Below are 20,239 nucleotides of genomic sequence, written 5' to 3'. Positions count from 1 at the left end.
AAGTGCCCTTCTTTTCACAAGAAAGCTCTGCAATAAAGATGCTGTCACACCTAAAAACACTAAACCAATCAAGAAGACACTCTCATTCCACAAAGATCCCAAGCTGGTAAGAACTCAGTTTGATTCCCTATGACCTCTAGCTTGGAGCGGGGAAGCGGGGTGTGTGTGTGTGGGGGGGGTGTGGGTGTGTGTGTGGGTGTGTTGTGTGTCCAGAAGAGACAGACAAGTCTGCAAAGGAGTATCAAGATCAGTGGGTCAACTACAGTTGACTCCTGGCTGACAAACGGATGTTACCGGGGAAAGAGCCGAATGAAAGGTCTCTCCGGCCACACGTTTGCAAGATTCAAGTTTACCCACAAGCCCTCAGAAAATGAAACCAAATCAGATTAAAATGGACATTTCAAAACAACAAGAGACGCAGCATCGAACGCACAGCTGCCATTTCCCGGCCACTTCCTGCGGGAGGCTGGGGGAGGGGCAGTTTGTGTACAGATGGAGGTGGTGGACGCCATCCCCACCACCACCACTCCCCCGAAGGATACCAATCCCTCACTCCAAGAAGCTCCACAAAGGATGCCTGCCTGCTATCGGCACTGACTTCTACACGTCGGGAACGCGGGGGGGGGGGGGGGGGGGGGACACGGACGATGAGAGAGCATCGTTTCCGCACGGAAACGGGGGATCCCCTTCACAGAGGATTTCCTTGGAAAGGAATGCCTCTTTATTCTTCCCCGCAGTTCTCCGCCCGACTCAAGCGCAGACGCCTAATGTGAGTCCTCTCTACCTCCGTCTCCAGAGCAGAGGACTCTCCCGGGGCTCAAGGGCCCCGAGCCTAGCAAGCCGGCACTCGCCCCAGCCAGTCCCTCTCCAGGGTCACAGGAGAAACCAGAGCGCTCCCGGGGAGTCACCCTGCGACCCCTGGAAACCCCTTCCGCAGCGCACTCACCACCGCCAAAACCCCCGCTCCACACGAACCTCCAGTTTAAGGCACCCAGGGAACCCCCGGATCCAGCCCTGCACGCGGGCAACCCCCGCCGCCGTCCCAGGAGGTGGAGCCCCTCCCGGGCCCCGCCAGCCAGCAGCTCCGCCGCCGCCACTCCCGCCCCCGACCGGGGTGCCCCACAGCCTCACCAGCCCCCTGGGCAGGCAGACCCAGCGTCGGGCGGCGCCCCGGCGGGGAGGGAGGCCCGCTCCGCTCCCGAGCTCCAGCTGCCTGAGGGACGCCCAGAGGAGCGCAGCGCTCCCGGCCCTCAGGCACCGGGGCCACACACCCTACCAACCTGAGGCGACCGCGTCCAGTCGAGCTTGGGGCTCGCTTCTCCCCGGGGGACAGGCGGTTCACATGGCCACGCTCCGGGCGCCAGGAGGGGAGGAGACGCCCGCGGGGAGAGGGGAACAGGGTACGGGGTCCGGGAGGGGGCAGGGGGTCGCGGTTCAACCGCGGGGCCCGAGCGGAGCCAACATGGCCGGCGGGGGAGGAGTGAGTCGGAGCCGGAGGGGGCGGGGAAGCTGCGGCCGACGGACCGCCCACCGAGGCCGCAGCCACAGGGTCCTAGTGCCCGGCTTCCTCCTTTTCAGACCCAGATCTGGGTCCTAGCGCCGCTCTGAGGCCCTCACCTCAGGTCCCCGCTTCACCCGCATCTCCAGCCTTGCTATGCCCAGGTCAGACTGAAAGGCGAGCCCCATCCCAGGGTTAGCCTAAACGACTAGAGCACATATCTAGGACCAAAGGCAGATGAGGCTTTTCTAACTGTAAGGGAATACCTGGAGGATCATTTCGGGGCTGTTTATATCCTCAGCAGGGTGGCGAAAAAGTGGAAATTGACAGTTAGGGAGAGATTGACACCAGGTGAAGGGATGAAGGGAAGCAGAAGTCCACTCACCTATGTTCTGTAGGGTCAACCTTGTCCTGCCTGGATCACCACTTTCCTGGTGACATCTGCAGGGCCTTGGACGTCGGAGAGATTCCTGCACATGAGGAAAGGAGACTCGGCTCTGAGTCTAGCCAAATGTGGCCAGAAGTAGAAAATGAACAGCAAACCAACCAACAAATAACATGTCCCAGTGTTTACTCTTCCCATAACTCTTCTAACAACGTTGCTGAAAGTAAAATTTAGCAAGGAATTCGAGTTTGGCTTTCACCTAAATGTGTATTTTCCGGGAACCACGATGGGAAATAGTGTCATACGATGTCAGTTTGTTGATTTTTTTTTTTTCCAAGACAGGGTTTCTTTGTATATCCCTGGCCGTCCTGGAACTTGGCGTGTAGACCAGGCTGGCCTTGAACTCACAGAGATCCGCCTGCCTCTGCCTCCGCGAGTGCTGGGATTAAAGGTGTGCACCACCACCAACCACGCTTATTGATTTTTTTTTTTAAGTCACACTTATCATTTGCCAGTTGAGGAAATCAAGAGCCGCGGAAATGCACTGACTTGCTCAAGGACATACATTCGCTACCACACAACCAGTAAAAAACCTTCATCCCCTTCCCTTACAAGTCAAGCCTTTTCTGGCTCCATGATTTCCATTCAGGTCAATGAAATGCCGTTCTAGGATACAAACAATTGCCTAAACTATGCAAAGCAAAGGCTGAATACCTAGGAAAACGCACAGAGAAAGGATAATGAAATCCTGGGCGGTTGGATTTCAAATACCCTTTCCTCTTGGGGGATGCTAAGTGATTGGGAAGTTGGGTGTGGATAGAAGATGGTAGCTCCAGATGCAGCACTCTAAACTGGATTTCCCCACTTCAGAGGGGGGATTCTGAGCGTGGGAAACATATCCCACCCATCTTTCCAAGTTCAGCTCAGAAAGCATTAAGATCTTAGAAAAGTTGCCAACAATGTGTGCCAGCAGAGGTTAGGGCTTCCTCTCCCCAGCCGAGGTGAGGAAATTACGGAGGGAAGGAGGAGACAGGCAGAAACAAAATCCTCTCTTTCCCGTCCAAATGGGTTCATAAAGTCGGCTATGGTGGCCCACGCCTGTAATTTCTACACACTGAAGAGGTAGAGATGGGAGGACCGCCATGAGCTCAAGGCCAGCTTGGTCTACACATCGAGTTCCAGGCTAGCCGGGACAACACGGTGAAACTTTGTCTGGAAAAACCAAAAGGAGATTTATAGGTCACCTGGGGATAAACTTAACGCCTCCGACAGTCCACTAACCGCAAGCCCTGCTAGAGGCTATGCTCAAAGCCGGGAATCTGTCCTTCTGGAGAAAGGAGAAGTGAACTTTCGCTAAGGAATGCTAGCCCCAAAATTAAAAATAAAATAAAAATAAAAAAGGTTACGTTGGAACTGGCACCTGTGTGCAGGAGGGGGAGGAGGCAGGTGCACAGGAAAAAGCTGGTATCCTTTTTTCCTCCTCTTCCTTTTCCAGCGGGGACTCTTCCTACCTCACCACCGGGCTAACCAGTCCGAGACAGGGCCGGCAGGGAAGGAGCCTGCGCCAGTCAGACGTCCGTGACCACGCCCCTTCGCTTCACCACCACACACCCACACACACCCACTGCTGGCTCCGGAAGAGCCGGTTACTCCTGTGCCCCACTGTCCCCACCCCTTCCGAGCCCCAGGCCTTGTCTCCTGGGCAACCTCTAGGCCCTAACCCAGCCCTGAGCCGGGAAAGAAAGGTGTGTGCCAGAAGACCACTTGCGATCATAAGAGAAAAGCAGGGGACAGAAGGGCTGACAGCGATCACCTTCAACCCCGAATAAAATCCTCCTTTATCCCATTTAATCTGGGATATGGGTGGGCTGGGAATATGCCCCAAAGCTAAGTGTTTACTTCGTGCCCGACGCCAGGACCTGCAGCCCCTGTGACCCCCCTCCCCCACGCCAAATTTGGACAACAGAGGGCAGGCTGACCCCATATGTCCCCAAACATTTCTCAATCCCATAAAATGGGGCTGGTTGTCCACCAAGCCTCGCCTTGGATACTAACAAAAGGAGCCAACCGTCATTTCATCAGCAACTTGTGAGAAGAGTGGGAGATAGATAAGCTGAACCTCCTCGGAGGATGAGAACTGAAGGGGGGGGGGGTGAACACCTGCTCCTCCTCTGCCACACTCTCCTTGTTCCTGCTGAACCTCTCTAACTCTGGGTCAGCTGCCACCGTGCCAGCCACGGTGGAGGCAGATGGTTGGGGCTAGGAGAGCCTTGATGGTGTAACAGCCTAGTTCTCTTCCCTTTCCCCTTCCAGACACTCCTAGCGTCGAATCCAAGCACCACAGGCTCACCCCACCACACACACACACACACACACACACACACACACACACACACACACACGGCCCTCCCAGCACCCTGGGTCGTGACTCAGAAGAGTAGAAGGAATCCTGACGCCCGGGCCTATCACTCTAGAGGCAGAGGCTCCAGAGAAGGAGCTAGGGGCTCAGCTGGACTTGGCGGAAGGGGTATTCCCTATTGAAGCTGGGGTAATTATAAAGACCGCCCACACGCTGACCGAAGCGACGGCTCTCCCATTGGTCCCCTTCACCATTCAGGTTCAGGCAAGACAATCGCAAAGTTATTTTGGGAAGGCTAGTCTCTCATAATACACCAGAAGGAACATAAAGGAATATAAGCCCTCCCCTTCTCCAAGGGGGCCTGCGCCCCTCAGTTTTAGCCTTATTTCCAAATTTCCCAACGGACAGCTCCACGGTGGAAATGTAAGACGGCGACAGCTTTTTTTTTTTTCCTAGAGAAATGTGAAATAGAGAAGATCGGGTTTCCTCTGCCTTACCCGGCACCCCAAATCCATTAGAGACTCAGCCTTAGTCTATTCTGCCGCAACAGCCGCTAAGGCCGGGTATCACAAGGTTCCCGCAGCGCGGCTGCCCCCAGCACCCGACTAGGGGAGGGGCCAACCCCAAGCCGGGCGGAGGGCCCTTCCCACCTGCATCACTGGGCGGTGCTCGGGTCCGACCCCAAACTCCCGGGCATAAGCTTTAGGTGGGACTTAAATGAACTTGAAGGGTGAGCGAAGCGAGGCGGACTGAGCCCGTAGAGTGCGTTGTCTCTCCCGCCCCCTTACGACGAGGAGTTGTTGGGGTGGCGGTTATTCCCCCTCCCATTGGGGTTAGGATGGCGTGGGAAAGCGCTAGTTCCAGAGAAGGGGAGGCGAAACCTAGACCGCGGGAGATCTTCCTGGCGAGGAAGGCGCGGGGGAGGGGGAGCTCCTGGGCCGGAACAGGGGTTCCCGGGAGAGGATGGCGGAGAGGCGTGAGAAGCATCCCGGTCACAGAGGACAGGGGAGGAATGGGCGAGGAGACGGTGCGGGGGAGAAGACGAAGGGCAGCCGGCGCAGGGAAGGTCAGACCCTGGATCCCACGGGAGGAGGCTGCTGCGGGGACGCCCTGCCCGGGACTCCGGGCCTGGAGGTGGATGCCGGGCCTCACCTGAAGCAGGGCCGGGCCGGACGGCGGCGGCGGCGCAGGTGGCGGAGCCGGGCGGCGGCGCCTCCTCCCCCAGCCCGAGACCGGCGGCGGTGGAGGGGGGAGGTGGCGCTTAAAGGGGCAGGAGCTACCCGGGTGAGGACGAGCGCTCAGGGACGGCTGTCGCGAAGGATCCGCTGGGGGAGGGGAAAGAGGGTGGCGTCTCCTAGGGGCCAGAACCAGAAAGGATCCCAGATGCAGGAGAAGACAAACTTTGACGACGTAGTTGGTGATGGCGGTGGGTCAGAACTGGAGTACTTGAAGATCTCTCTTTCTGCGGGCACTCTCGGGGCGCCAGCAAAGACTTATTCACAAAGGACGCTGGGAAGACGGTGGGAGCCACAAAGACTCAAGGAGGCCTAGGGGAGCAGCGGAGCAAGGCCGAGCGTGTCAGGGTCACGCACAGCGCCCTGCTAGGCAAACATGCTTCTTCCGGGCCCGATCCGTACTACAGCTGTGGAGACTCTGGAATCAGGAAGCCACAAAGGCAGAAACCTTCCCTGTCCTGTCTGTCAACCCTCTGGGTATTGTAGAGGCCGTCCACAACGGCGGAGTGAGGCTGTGCAGGACTGTGAGAATCGGCTTTATTCATAGCTCAGTTTGGCCCCAGCCACCACCACCACCACCACCCTTGCAGCAACCTCTGGGGCAACAGGAAGCAGCTGCTCAGTGCAGCCCCGACCTGGTGGTGGGTTAGAATGGGGGAGGAGGAAAGACTGGAGTTTAAAGGCTTGAGAGAAACAAGGGTAGGGGAAGCTTCTCTAACAGGACCAAGACTGGACTTAGTAGTGAATACTACCTGAATCTCAGCAGCTTAATGGGGGGTGGGGGAATAGGGAGACAGAGGACAGTGGGGGCGCTTCATGGGGAAGGAAGGAAGCCCTAACAAGATACAGCCCCAGGCTCTTCCTTAGAGCGGAGTTTGCCAATGCTAGGGTCTCATGTCCAGAAGCTCATTAGCCCTGTGTCCCCCCCCCCACGGTCCATTTCCTCTCCTTCACCCCCCAAAAGAGCAAAGGTTAGGCCCCACCCCTGCTGAGTCAGCCGGGGAGGGAGCTAGGCATCCCTTCAGGCCTTTCCCAGGGGCGGCTATCATACTTACCCATGTCAGGCTGGCAGGACTCCAGATTAGGACCCAGCTTCTCACTGTCCTTGGGTCTCGCTTCAGTCGAAGGCTGGCGTTAGGTTCTCCCCAACTGTGAGCTGGGAACTCGAAAAAAATAAAAAGAAGCCAATGTATGCTTCCTGCGAACCACACAGGCTGAACTGCTGTAGGGTGATGTCCCTGTATGACAGACTGGGGTGGGAGGGAGGAGAGAAGGGCGGGGCTTTCACTGGGTGGAGAGAGGGAGGAGGCGAGGACAGGGCCGACCAGGAGAAATATGGAGGTTAGAACTCTGTTAACACTCCAGGACCGTGGTCTTGGAGGATAGCAATCGAAGAAGGGAACAGTTTCAGCTAAGGAGAGGTAAAGGTTCAGAAGGTTCTCTATAAATACTGGAAGACGTGAACACCGAGATGCAAATGACCTTCAGAAGATCCGTTTCCAAGTCTGTATTTCGGTGACAAAGCAGAAAAGGTGACCTGTACTCTTAGGTCTCCGCCAGCTTCTTATCCACTGTATTCAGGCTAGAGGAGGTGTCCCCACCCCCATAACAGCGTTTCCCCAATCTAAGCTCCGAGAGCAAACTACCAAGCACAAACAACTCAGGGGCGCCACCTTCTGTCCAGATCTTGACACGGGCGGGAGTCAAGGACGTCATAGACAGATAGGAGGAAGTTCGAGGCTTCTACTCCACCCCAGAAGCCTCTCCCAGAGCCCTTCCTCAACCCTTTAGGCCACGGGAGGGGTGGGAGGGGCCGCTGAGAACTGGAGTATTGGAGTTCAGCAGTCACTGCCCAACTTCCATCCTGTGTGGACAACCTTGCAAGGTGGAGCTTATAGATGCAGGCTTTCTCAGGACAAAAGCTCCAGCCCATTTGTGAACAGTCATTAGATGACAGAAATACTCCTAGCAAATAGCCTTTAATAGATTTCAGAATGGTGAGATTACAGTTCTTGTAGTCGTACGTGCTGCCAGAGGACACTAGCTGGGCAGACATGCTGTAGGGCACAAAATATATCCTAGTATATTGCACTAAGGTGCACAAAAACCCCAATGGTAACACTAACAATTGGTCTTTCCTTGTAACATTAAATCTTCCTAAATTCTCATAAGAGATCTTAGCCAGCAGATCCTCAAGCACAAAACATGCAAGTCTAGGCTTGTTGAAATATATTGATGCTGTATTTTAGGTACTTTCTCAAGAACGAAGGCCTGAAGAAGGCCCAGAAGACCCTCAACTGTTCTGTTTCCTAAAATATTTACTCCGTCTTGAAACAAACCATCATCCTGCAGGCTGGAGAGATGGGTTTAGTGGCTGCTCTGGAGAATGGCTGTTCAACTCCTAGCACCCGTGTGGGACTCAAATTGTTTATAGCTTTAGTTCCAGAGGAACTGATGCTCTTCCAGATTCCTGGACATTAGAAATTACCTTGCTCTGGGAGGTGGTGATGCACTCCTTTAATCCTTGGAAGAGACAGAGACAGGCGGATCTCTGGGAGTTCAAGGCCAGCCTGGTTCCAGGAAGGCTCCAAAGCTAGAGATCCTGTCTCAAAAAAAAAAAAAAAAAAAAAAAGCCAACCAAAAAAACAAAAACCACCAAAAACCTTGCTTGCACCAGGCCAGTGTGTGCATTTAAGCACATTTGGGAAGCAGAAGCAGGTTCTGAATGGGAGCTTTTATAAAGGGAGATCCAGGATAACCAGGGGTAGGTACACAGTGAGACCCTGTCTCAAACAAAATCATCTTGCCCTTTAACCAAAAACTACTATTCTGCTAAAGAGTGGGGCATGGATATTGTGGAGCATACATGTAATCTTTGCAGTTGGAAGGCTGAGACAGGATCATTGAGGCCAAATCAAGACTACCCAGTGAGATTCAAAAAAAAAAAAAAAAAAACAAAGAAGTCCCAGTACTTGGGAGGCAGAGGCAAACTCATCTCAGAGTTCAAGGCCAGCATGGCCAAAGACACTTAGAAATCCTGTCTTGTAAAACTAAAACAACAAAAAAAAGTCATATGAAATACTTGGAAGCAAGATTTGTCTGAACAAATACTGTAAGAACCAAGGCTAGGATATTAGGCCTCCCTAACCACAGGAAACTTAACAAGACCCGAAGAATTTCATTAATGAGTGGATTTTCATTTTTGATAATTGTTACAAACATAACCTGATTATGCTAAATTCGGCCTCTCATGGTCAACTGCACTGTAAGCTGTTTCAGAAGCAAGACAGACAGACAGACAAATGAGGGGTGTACACTTTATTGAAAACTTTAAATACTCTTCAGATGGGACATTGCATCTTCAACCAGGCTCTTGTGTGGCCTCCACAGAAACTGAGCTTTCAGCACGGAGAATACAGTACAGAGTGAGTTTGTGGAAGGACCCCTCAAGATGCATGCTCTTCTGCCAGCTTATCAGCCTTGGCCACAGCCTCCTCAATGGGTCCCACCATATAGAAAGCTTGTTCCGGGAGATGGTCATAGTCACCTACACAGGGGAAATACAATTAGTAACAAGTGGAGTTACATCAGAGCTCCACAGTATATACAACCTCAGCAAAGGAGGCCTTGGGCCAGATGGACGAATTCTTCATCCAAGGAAACTTTGTTAAACTTCAAAGTAAAATTTACTTTTTGTTTTGTAGGACAAGTTTTCATTACTTAACCCTGGCTGGCCTGGAACCCACAGAAGTCAAGCCAGGCGGTGGTAGCACATGCCTTTAATCCCAGCACTCAGGAGGCTCAGGCAGGCAGGCAGGCAGGCAAATCTCATGAGTTCCAGGCCAGCCTGGTCTACAAGAGCAAGTTCCACGAAAGAACTGTTATACTGAGAAATCCTGTCTCAAGGGGAAAAAAAAATCTACTTGGGAATGCTGGGACTAAAGGTGTGCACTGCTACACCTGCCCCCTTCCAAGTAGAATTTAAAACAAGACATAGGACATAGAGACATAATTAAGGCTGGGCAGTGGGGGCGCATGACTTTAATCCCAGCACTTGGGAGACAGAGGCAGGCGGATCTCTGTGAGTTTGAGGCCACCCTGGTCTACAGCGTGAGGACTGTTTCACAGAAATCCTGTCTAGAAAAAAACAAAAAACTAACAAAAAATAACCCACATAATTAAGTGTTGTGTCACACACCTTTTAATCCCAGCACCTGGAAGAGGCAGAAGATTTATGGGTTCATTGCCAGCCAAGTCTATAGAGCCAGTTCCAGTACAGCCAGAGTTACAGAGAAGCCCTGACCCGTAACCCTCTGGTCTCCACTGGCTGTTCAGGGGAGCTAACCCCTGTTGGTTCCTGTATGCACAAACATACATACACTAAAGGCATATAAGCACCGAAAAACACACACATAGATAACTTGGAGCACCTGAGTTCAAAGTCTGGCTCAGTGTCATGGGACAGTTTAATATTTTCTGTGTTAGTTAGGCGGTGGTGGTGCCTGCCTTTAATCCCAGTACTCGGGAGGCAGAGGAAAGCAGATCTCTGAGTTTGAGGCCAACCTGGTCTACAGAGTGAGTTCCAGGACAGGTCCCAAAGGTACAGACAAATGCTGTTTCAAAAAGACAAAAAAAATTTCTATGCTGTCACCAAAGCAGGGTGATGCTCCTTTAATGAAAGGGCTACAATACACCACAAAGAATATTCACTCTGGGCTTCAATTTCTCTAACATTTGTATAGTTCGCTTGGTAGAAAAATCTCACCTGCCAAAATCTGCTGGAATCCTTTAATGGTCTCCTTCAAGGGCACCAGCTTTCCCATATGTCCTGTGAAGACCTCAGCAACCTGGAATGGCTGAGACAAGAAGCGCTGTATTTTTCTTGCCCGGGATACAGTCAACTTATCTTCCTCAGAAAGTTCATCCATACCCAAGATGGCAATGATGTCCTGGAGAGATTTGTAGTCCTAAAAGAAAACAAGATGAAAAGGACAGAGTCAATTCCTTTAATTTACAACTATTAGAAAAGTTCCGGGTGAGCCAAGATTTGTGTCTGGTTCTTCCCAGTCCTGATTAAGTACAAGAGAAAAACTGGACTCTAAAGGCGAAGTACCCTGGAAACCAGGGACCTCAGCAGCAGTAAAAATCCATTCTCAACATTTCTTGCTCCAGAACAAATCCCACAAATGACTGGAGAAAATCCAGTCCTCCTGACGTGAGGCACTCACCTGCAGGATCTTCTGCACCCCTCGCGCCACATCATAATGCTCACTGCCAACAATATTTGGATCCATAATTCGAGAGGTGGAGTCCAGAGGATCCACAGCTGGATAGATGCCCAGCTCAGCAATAGCACGAGACAGCACAGTAGTGGCATCCAAATGGGCAAAGGTAGTTGCAGGGGCAGGATCAGTCAAGTCATCAGCAGGCACATAGATAGCCTAAGTCAAAAATACATGGAGATCAGTACAACCAAACTCCTACTTAGGCCATATACTTTCCAACCTGTCTCAAAAATCAACACCCTTGTCTTTGCATCCTTGGTGCTGGATTACAGCTATGCACTCTCTTGTTTGGGTCCATGTATTATGCTATACTTTAACTCCACAGCAATGGTACTAACTTTTGGGGAAGTTTTGCTCTTAAAAAACAAGGTGGGTGGGCTGGAGAGATGGCTCAGTGGTTAAGAGCATTGCCTGCCTTTCCAAAGGTCCTGAGTTCAATTCCCAGCAACCACATGGTGGCTTACAACCATCTTTAAAGAGGTCTGGTGCCCTCTTCTGGCCTGCAGACATGCACACAGACAGAATATTATATACACAATAAATAAATAAATTTAAAAAAAAAAAAAAAACAAGGTGGGCTACTGGTGTGGCATGCCTTTAATCCCAGTACCCGAGAAGCAGAGGCAGGCAGATCTCTGAGTTGAGACCAGCCTGGTCTACAGAGTGAGATCAAGGACAACCAAGGCTAGAGACCGTCTCGAACTGCCCCCCCCCCCCCCGCGCCCCAAAAAAACCTTACACTATTACAACAGTTAAGTGAACATGAACATAAAAGTGCATAACAAGGGGCTGGAAAGATGGCTCAGATGTTGCTCTTCCAGGGGACTTGGGCTCAATTCCCAGCACCCACATGGCAGCTCACAACTGGCTCTAAGTTCCAGGGGATCTGACACCCTCACACAGACACAAATGTATACCAATCCACATAAAAACTTAAAAAAAAAAAGAGTGGCCAAGAGTTAAGTGAACATGAATGTAAGAGGTAAGATATCCTCAGCATTCAAAGCCTTGAAGTCAAGCCCCACAACACACAAACAAGGAAACAATGAAGGCCAGATACGGTGATGGCTCCCTTTGCAATCCCAATACTTAGAAAGTGGAGGCAGAACTGCTGAGTCGGGAAACTAAGCTGCATAGATAGTAAAGCACCAGGCCAGCTAGAACTACACAGCAGACCTAATCTCAAAAACAAAAGTTGTATTTTATTATTATTGTGTGCCCGCATGAGTTAATATGCACTGCAGAAGGTAGAAGAGGCTGTCAGATCCCCTAGAACTGGAGTTACGGGTGGTTGTGAGCTACCAATAGACATTGGGAAAAGAATCCAGATCTTTTGCAAGAGCAGAAAGCATTTTTTACCTGCTGAGCCATTGCTTCAGCCCCAGATCCCTCAAGTAGATGAATGTTTCATTTTCTAAGTTTTGTGAGATAAACCTTAAGTGTCATGTAGCCAAGTTAGCTGGAAACTCACTACGTAGCTGAAACAGCCTTGAGTTTCCAACCTCCCTGCCTCTCCTCATATGCTATGACCAGGGCTTATAGTACTAGCCCCAGATAGTGAGCGCATGTTTGAATTAACCCTTTGCAGCCTAGCATGCAAACAAAATTTTACACATTATTCTGACTGGTTAACTCTCCCTATTCAAAAGCCCCTTTGGAGTATGCATTCACTTAATCCCAATATTTGGGAGGCAGAGGCAGATGGATCTTGGAGTCAAGACCAGCCTGGCCTACATATCAAGTTACAAGGCTATATAATAATGATGAAACCCTGTCTAAAACAGCCCCTCTCAAAGTAAATAAATAAACCCCCCTTTCCTGGAACTCTCTACACAGACCAGGTTGATCTTGAACTCAGAGCTCAACCTGTTTCTGCCTTCTGAGTGCTGGAATTAAAGGTGTGTGCCACTCCACCCAGACACAAAGCTTTTTTTTTAGTGTGTACGTATATATGTATGATTGAGTCTATATATGTTCATCATGTGTGCAGGCTGCCTACAACAGAGGCCAGAAGAGGGCAGCAGATCCACTGGGTCGGAGTTACCAATGGCTCCGTGCCATCTGACTGCCTACAGGGAACTAAACTAAAGCCAAGCCTTGGAGAGCTAGAAGTGTTCTTAATGAACTGTATCTCCAGGCCTATCTTCCTGGATTCCTTTCCACCAACTAAAACTTTTGTCTCCTTACCTGCACAGAGGTGATAGACCCCTTCTTGGTGGTGGTGATTCTTTCTTGCATTGTACCCATGTCAGTGGCTAGGGTGGGCTGGTAGCCTACAGCAGAAGGGATTCTGCCCAATAAGGCAGACACCTAAAAGACACAAGTGAAGAACAAGATTTATGTGCCTACATCTCTATCCTAATATGCCCAACTGGTCCTCTCTAGGCTTTCCTTATACCTCTGAGCCAGCCTGGGTGAAGCGGAAGATGTTGTCGATAAACAGCAAGACATCTTGACCTTCTTGGTCTCTGAAGTATTCCGCAACGGTAAGACCAGTCAGAGCTACCCGGGCACGAGCACCAGGTGGTTCATTCATCTGACCATACACCAACGCCACCTGTGGTAAGTACACAAACCAGAAAATTAGCAGGTTCCGGAGCAGAGAAAGAAACCACCCTGGGGTCTCCCACTCAGATTACACTGTTTCTCTTTGCAAATTTGTTCTCCCCATTAGACATGAGATTCCAAACACTACAGATCATTTCTGAACTGGAAACAAAATATATACAACAGGGTTGTCTGAGACATGTGAATTGAATTCCATACAACCCCTGCAAATTAGCTTTCCAACAACCAGATTATCTATCAAAGTAAAGTCTAATTCCTCACACCTGAGAAAAATGTACATTGGTATACTGGAAAACCATGGTGGAAAAAAGGATTTTGTCTGCAAGTCATAGGACACCTAACATCAAATATAAAACACAGTTTCAGCAGGCACTAGTTTTCTGAATAGGTACTGTGGACAGCAATAAGTTCAGCACTCACCTTGGAGGTGGCATCTTTTAGGTTGATAACACCAGATTCAATCATTTCATGGTATAAATCGTTGCCCTCACGGGTCCTCTCACCAACACCAGCAAACACAGAGTAACCACCATGGGCTTTAGCGACATTGTTGATTAACTCCATGATCAGTACTGTCTTTCCAACGCCAGCCCCACCGAAGAGTCCTAGGTCAAGAAGAAGTATTTCAGATTTCTGCATTCCCAAATTGAGCAACCTTCAAAAAACATCCACTTCTATCATCTTTTCCCTTCTCAGGAATGGCATCTGGCTTCAGCAAACTCAGAAGAACGAAAGTCAGAAGCTAATCATCAGTGAAGGATAGCAACACACACTCAGAAGTTGGCATTTTCCTTACTATGTTTGGAAAACATGTATCAACCACCAACATACCGATCTTGCCCCCCTTAGCATACGGGGCCAGCAGATCCACAACCTTTATTCCAGTCACCAGGATTTCCTGTTCAACACTCATCTCTATGAACTCAGGCGCTTCAGCATGAATGGGAGCAAATCTGCAAGGTTTAAATAGAGGTTCAGTAACTTCATTCAATGTGCTGAGAAGACACTCAAATCCCTGCCAACAGTCTAATCCTGCCCAGGTAAGCTGTCACGTGACATCTAACTTTCTGCAATAAAGACTTTGTCTCAGGAATAAATAACCCCCTTTCCTGAACCTTAATGTAAGTAAAGCTTTAAATAACCAATGGATGCTTCTAAGTACCAAGCTTTCAACAATCCAAACTCTGCTTTATTACAAGTCACTACCCTAACATGTAAACCTGCAAGAAAAAGTTCCTGGTTCACAAATGCAACGAGAGGAACTTACTGTTTGGTTTTGATTGGACCTCGCTCATCAATAGGTTCTCCAATGACGTTCATGATTCGGCCCAAGGTCTCAGGACCAACGGGAATTTTGATTGGTGCGCCTGAATCCAGTACTTTCTGGCCTCTAACCAAGCCTTCAGTACCATCCATAGCAATGGTTCTGACCGTGCTCTCCCCTGTCGGACAAACGCACTAGAGGTTACATGCCCCAAAGCCCACAACACGAAAAGAAGTGTGCCTGAAAGCACACGAAACTCCCCCTCAGCAATCGAATGCGGCTTCAGCAAACTCAGAAGAACGAAAGTCATTTTGATAAAATCATCACGGAAGGGAGAACGCGTGGATTTTCTGACACTTAAGAAGCTCTTACCACTCCTAAAAAAAAAAAAGAAAAAAAAATCCTACTTACCCAAGTGCTGGGCCACCTCTAACACCAGTCTGGTCTCCCTGCCCTGCACCTCCAGGGCATTTAGGATGGGTGGTAATCCCTCATCGAACTGGACGTCCACCACGGCGCCGATGACCGCCACGATTCGCCCGGTGGCAGCGCCAGCCTTCGGCGACGGAGACGTCTGCGCCGCATAGTCTCTGGCTAACAGACAAGAAGATATTGGACAGCGGTGGGGGTGGGGTGGGGGTCAGGACTGCTAAAGGTCAACGGATTAATCCCCAAGGAAAGGCTCGTTCCGCCCAGACTCGGTCTCCAGCTAGCTCAGAAGGCGTGCAGAGAAGGCCACCCTGCAACCGAGGGCCCGCCCGCGCTGCTTGCCCAACCTCGTGCACAAAACCGCCATTATTCTTCAGTCTGGTATCCCCTCCGCACAAGGTCAAGGCAGCTGCCAGCCTTTTCCATCGCAAAATGGAGCACTGCTGCTTCCACTAACGTTCCCACAAGCCACTGTCCTTGTCCCCCCGCCGCTGGACAGTAGTCCGCTGCCCCAGGAATCCCTAAGGAACGCGGATTCGACGGGCCCAGGCTCAAGGTCACGAGGAGAAGAAACGGACCCCGCTACTCAAGGAAGGCGCTTACCCGGATGGACCGCGGCGGGCGCGGCTCGCAGGAGAAGCTGCGCCTGGGGTAGCGACGCCGAAGGGCTGAGTCCCCGCAAGGCCCCGGAGGCCGAGGCCGAGGCCACACGCCCCACAAGACTCAACATGGCGGAGTCCGGGTGGAGACTGAGCGCCGCAGCGGTCCCCGCCGCTGGTCCTGCAGTTGGGGCGAGGCCGCCTCTGCGGTCGGCGCAGCTATTGGGTGAGTTTGCTGCTCATCTTTTTCAGGGCCGCTCCTATAGGGAAAAAGGCTCGAAGCTCCTCATTCATTGGTCTAAACTGGTGCCAATCTTAAACGCCTTTTTTTAATTGGCGGAGCAGCGCCCCGCGTTTCGAAACCTAATTGGGCCATACGAATGTCAATTGGAAACGGTACTTGGTGGAACTACGTTTAGGTGAAGGGGCGGGGTTCCGGTTGAACGTGTGGACTAGGTTGTCTTTGATTGTCCTTGGGCCTTGAGTTAGGTGACAGCCTCGGAGGTTAACCCAAATGGTTGCACCCTCAAAGTCAGGAGCCTTCTGTGGCATGAAACCGTGGGTTTCCCCCCACAGTAGTGAGGGTGGAAGTTTCCAAGCGGCTCAGCAAGTCAGAAACCTGGAGGTTCTTCATTTAAAGCCGTGCATGCAATAAAAGAAGCCTAAGCAAACCATCCTTCGACAGGCGCACGCACTTCATCGAGGAGACAAGGTTATTTATAACACTCGAGGAGTAAATTTAGGTCACCTAGTCAAAGAAGAAATTGCCCTAACCAGACATGGTGGCAGAACCCTATAATTCCAGAATTTGACAGGTATAGGCAGGAGGATCAAGAGTTCTATCCTAAGGTGGTCAACTTGAGACCTTGTCTCAAACACAAAACGAAAGACCAGAAGTAATAGACTTTGGCTGCAATATGTATTAGAAACCCCTAAGATAAAGTAGAAAGGAAGAATATGCCAAGGTCATGTTTGCCTGAAATCATGGGTTTTGTTTTTTGTCTTTTTGTTGTTGTTTAGTTGGAGCTAAGGTGAAAAGCTTGTATAGAGAAAAGATGAGTTCAGAGTGAGAAGCCCGAACCAAGTCTCAAAAGGACTTTTGAATGAAAGTAGAAGCTAGCCATAAGTGTGTGTTCCTCCAGAATAAGTCAGGGTCAATGACAGCCATTCCTGAAATAGCATTTTTATTCAGCAACAATGGGGATGAGGTGGGGGTGTCTAACAGGGAAGACCTTTGGTCTTCCTGAGAACACATAGCTGTAGACTTCCATTACTTCTCATTTTTCTGCATGGTGACAAGTAGTTTCCTACCGTTTGACAGTGGGAAGCTAGCAAAGGCTGCATTGTATGTAGCTGGGCGGGGGATGCTAAGCTCCATGCGCTGTGTCTAAGCAGAGGACATACTTTTTTGGTGTTTGTGGTACTGGGACTTCACACATATTAAGCAAACACTCTACAAGTGAGCTGTTTCTCTCCACCCACCCGCTTACGCTCAAGATCCTCCTGCCTCTGTCCTCCATCACAGGTGCTGTATAGCAGGCATAGCACCTACACCCACCCGCTTACGCTCAAGATCCTCCTGCCTCTGTCCTCCATCATCACAGGTGCTGTAATAGCAGGCATAGCACCTACAGACCACGTGCTGAGTTTACGCTGTTGCTTTGCTCCACAGCAATCCCTTTTGTTTGCTTTTTAATGCAGTTGGGTATTTTGAGTGTTTGGGAGGCCAAAAGATACTATCAGATCTCCTGGAACTGGAGTTACCGATGGTTGTGAGCCATCTGACATGGGTATTGGGACTAGAACCCTGGAAGAACTAAAGGCCACCACCTCTCCCACTTTGAGTCTCTGTAGTGGTTGAATGAGAATGGCCCCCATAGGCTCATATATTTGAATGCTTAATCACCAGGGAATGGAAGTGCTTGAGAAGGATTAGGAGATACGGCCTTATTGGAGAAGGTGTGTCACGGGGTGTGGGCTCTGAGGTTTCAGAAGTCCACACTAGGGCTGTGGAGATGGCTCAGTGGTTAAGAGCTCTGCCTGCTCTTCCAAAGGTCCTGAGTTCAATTCCCAGCATCCACATGGTGGCTCACAACCATCTGTAATGAGATTTGGTGCCCTCTTCTGGCCTGCAGAAATACATGTGGGCAGAGCACTGTATACATAATAAACGAATAAATAAATAAATAAATAAATAGAAGTCCACACTAGGTCCAGTCTCCCCACCATCCTCACTTAAGAAAAGTAGGAGCGGGGGCTGGAGAGATGGCTCAGTGGTTAAGAGCATTGCCTGCTCTTCCAAAGGTCCTGAGTTCAATTCCCAGCAACCACATGGTGGCTCACAACCATCTGTAATGACATCTGGTGCCCTCTTCTGTCCTGTAGACATACACACAGACAGAATATTGTATACATAATAAATAAAAAAAATATTTAAAAAAAAAAAGAAAGAAAAGTAGGAGCCAGACTGGGGTAAAACATTGATCTTGTCACTTACTAGACATCACCAGGTAAGTAATTTATCTCTATATCATTTATTTATGTACAAAAGGTTCAGTAATGGGATAATTTCACCAGCTGCTCATAGCATTAAACAGAGTAATATATGAAAAACAATTCAAAACAAAATCTGGCCAGGCAATGGTGATGTGTACACCTTTAATCCCAGCACTCAGGATGCAGAGGGAGGTGGATCTGTTTGTGGCCAGCCTGATCTACAGAAAGAATCCCAGGACAGCCTGAGCTAGATAGAGAAAGCCTGTTCGGGGGGGGGGGGGGGGAACAAGAACAATACCTGTTGTATGACCCATACATGTTAGCTACTATTTGTACTTTCTAAAAAATGTGTATGGGTGCTTTGCTTGCATGTTTGTCCTCTCCGAGGTCAGAAGAGGGTGTCAGATGCCCTGGGACTGGAGTTATAATTCTGGGAATTGAACCCCAATCCTCTGAAAGAGCAGCCAAGTTCTATTACCCGCTAAGCCATCCCAAATTAACTTTTTTTTTTAAAAAAATATTTATTTATTATGTATACAATATTCCATCTGTGTGTATGCCTGCAGGCCAGAAGAGGGCACCAGACCCCATTACAGATGGTTGTGAGCCATCGGTTGCTGGGAATCGAACTTAGGACCTTTGGAAGAGCAGACAATGCTCTTAACCACTGAGCCATCTCTCCAGCCCCTCAAATTAACTTTTAAGAGCTGAATTTCTGAGTGGTTAAAAAGCACTGGCAGCTCTTGCAGAGGACCAGGGTCTGGTTTCCAGTGCCCAAATGGAGGCTCACATCTATCTACAACTTCAGTACCAAGGGATCTGGAAGCCTCTCTTGCCTCCTCTGAAACCAGGCATGTATGTGCTGCACCTACAAACATATAAGCAAAAACTGGAAACGGACTTTTTTTTGAGCCGGGGTTTCTCTGTGTATCCCTGGCTGTCCTGGAACTCACTCTGTAGACCAGACTGGCCTCAAACTCGAGAGATCCACTTGCCTCTGCTTCCTGTAGGTTGGGATGAAAGTCGTGTACCACCACCCCTGGCTTTCCTGACACCCAGACAATACAAGTGATACTTCATGAAATATGAGCACATCTGTACTCACAAGTGACTATGCCCTGAAGTTCATAACTCAAAGCCTCACCAGGTTTATGAAAATGTATTGTTCACTAACTTACTTCACAGTATTGACATACACACTGGTCATGCTCCCAAATTCTTCCAAACTCTTGTAATTCTTAAAACTGAAATAGTTTTCATTAATCACAAAGAACACAATCCAAGATCCCTAGTAGAAGTCTGCCACTTTGGATGATACCAACCCATATGTCTATTTTCCTTGTATGTAAATGCCTATGGTAAAGCTTAACCTACATATTAGGCACAAGTAGCACAATTCTTTTTTCAGGGTTGATGATAAACCCATGAATGAAATGCTCAGTGCCAGATGCCTAGCCCACAATAAATTTATTATATGAAAGTAGTTTTTCTCTAAATCCATCACTGTACCATACACACCCTTTTTTTCATGGAAGACAGACTGCCTACAAGATGCACTGAGGTGAACAACAGTTATGAGTTAGTGTTGGGCTACTGTTAACTAAGGCTAGGAACTATAACAATCCATCCAGTAGTCCAGCTTCAGAGATCCTTATCCTCTTTACTTATGGCTAGCCTTTGCATTTCATCTACTTAGCCTACTTCCACTGCCATTTCCAGCCCAGTTTTCTCCTAGGACTGTAAACAGCAAAGAGCAGAAGGCCGTAATTCAAGTAGCCAGTGCTTGCCTGCCAAGGACACAAGAGACTACAGAACCTACCCCCAACACCATGAGGAGCAGAACATACTGGGGCAATACCTGTAATCTCAGCAGGGGTGGAAGCAGGATTGCTGAAAGACAACACCAGCTACCAATCAAACAACAGACACATGGGCCTGGAGAGGTGGATGGCTTAGCAATTTAGAGCACTGGCTGCGCTTCCAGAGGACCCAAGTTCAATTCCCAGCAACCACGTGGTGGCTCACAAAATCTAACTCCAGTCCCAGGGTACCTGATGCTCTCTTCTGGCTTCCAAGGGCATCAGACACAGAGTACACAAACATACATGCAGACAACACACA

The 20,239-nt window shown here is 49.7% G+C and overlaps 2 protein-coding genes and 2 non-coding genes across 9 annotated transcripts in view; all 4 read right to left on the bottom strand.

Annotated features, from left to right (window-relative positions):
• Baz2a (bromodomain adjacent to zinc finger domain 2A) overlaps window positions 1–6,671 on the bottom strand; it is a 40,955-nt gene extending 34,284 nt beyond the window's left edge. The window contains exons 1-2 of one of the 6 annotated variants that reach the window (XM_041664419.1): window positions 5,395–5,601; window positions 1,884–1,968 (exon numbers count right to left, since the gene is read on the bottom strand). Coding sequence is in view for 3 of the 6 variants with exons in the window: in XM_041664402.1 (XP_041520336.1) it covers window positions 6,533–6,536 (4 nt within the window). In the remaining 3 variants the exon portion in view is untranslated. Of the gene's footprint in view, window positions 1–1,280; window positions 1,466–1,883; window positions 1,969–3,303; window positions 3,343–5,394; window positions 5,602–6,532 lie in introns of those variants that run through there. The other 5 variants (XM_041664424.1, XM_041664402.1, XM_041664394.1 and 2 more) reach the window with 5 other exon arrangements.
• Window positions 6,672–8,780: 2,109 nt separating this feature from the next.
• Window positions 8,781–15,784, bottom strand: Atp5f1b (ATP synthase F1 subunit beta). Its single transcript, XM_041674185.1, has 10 exons — window positions 15,627–15,784; window positions 15,006–15,188; window positions 14,598–14,772; window positions 14,162–14,283; window positions 13,751–13,935; window positions 13,161–13,319; window positions 12,950–13,072; window positions 10,706–10,918; window positions 10,243–10,444; window positions 8,781–9,024 (listed from the first exon to the last, which is right to left on the bottom strand). The coding sequence occupies exons 1-10, from the start codon at window positions 15,751–15,753 to the stop codon at window positions 8,924–8,926; spliced, it is 1,590 nt and encodes a 529-aa protein (XP_041530119.1). The 5' UTR covers window positions 15,754–15,784; the 3' UTR covers window positions 8,781–8,923.
• On the bottom strand, window positions 14,018–14,089 carry LOC121464768. Its single transcript, XR_005976556.1, has one exon. It is a non-coding gene; the product is annotated as a small nucleolar RNA SNORD59 (small nucleolar RNA).
• Window positions 14,853–14,927, bottom strand: LOC121464773. The gene has a single exon (XR_005976557.1). It is a non-coding gene; the product is annotated as a small nucleolar RNA SNORD59 (small nucleolar RNA).
• Window positions 15,785–20,239: the final 4,455 nt, after the last annotated feature.

Source organism: Microtus oregoni, unplaced genomic scaffold, assembly GCF_018167655.1.
Source record: "Microtus oregoni isolate MIOR12 unplaced genomic scaffold, Mior012 000001F_ref0000356, whole genome shotgun sequence".
NCBI classification, from domain to species: Eukaryota; Metazoa; Chordata; class Mammalia; order Rodentia; family Cricetidae; genus Microtus; species Microtus oregoni.
The sequence above is the reverse complement of the archived record's forward strand: the minus strand, read 5'-3'. Positions and strand labels throughout refer to the sequence as shown.

Excerpts from the sequence above, each read along its gene's own strand:
- Atp5f1b (XM_041674185.1), bottom strand. The coding sequence starts at position 15,753 with ATGTTGAGTCTTGTGGGGCGTGTGGCCTCGGCCTCGGCCTCCGGGGCC. Across the intron at positions 13,320-13,750 it reads TAAAAGATGCCACCTCCAAG|GTGGCGTTGGTGTATGGTCA; the intron begins GTGAGTGCTGAA and ends TACTTACCACAG. Across the intron at positions 9,025-10,242 it reads ATTCCAGCAGATTTTGGCAG|GTGACTATGACCATCTCCCG; the intron begins GTGAGATTTTTC and ends TCCCCTGTGTAG.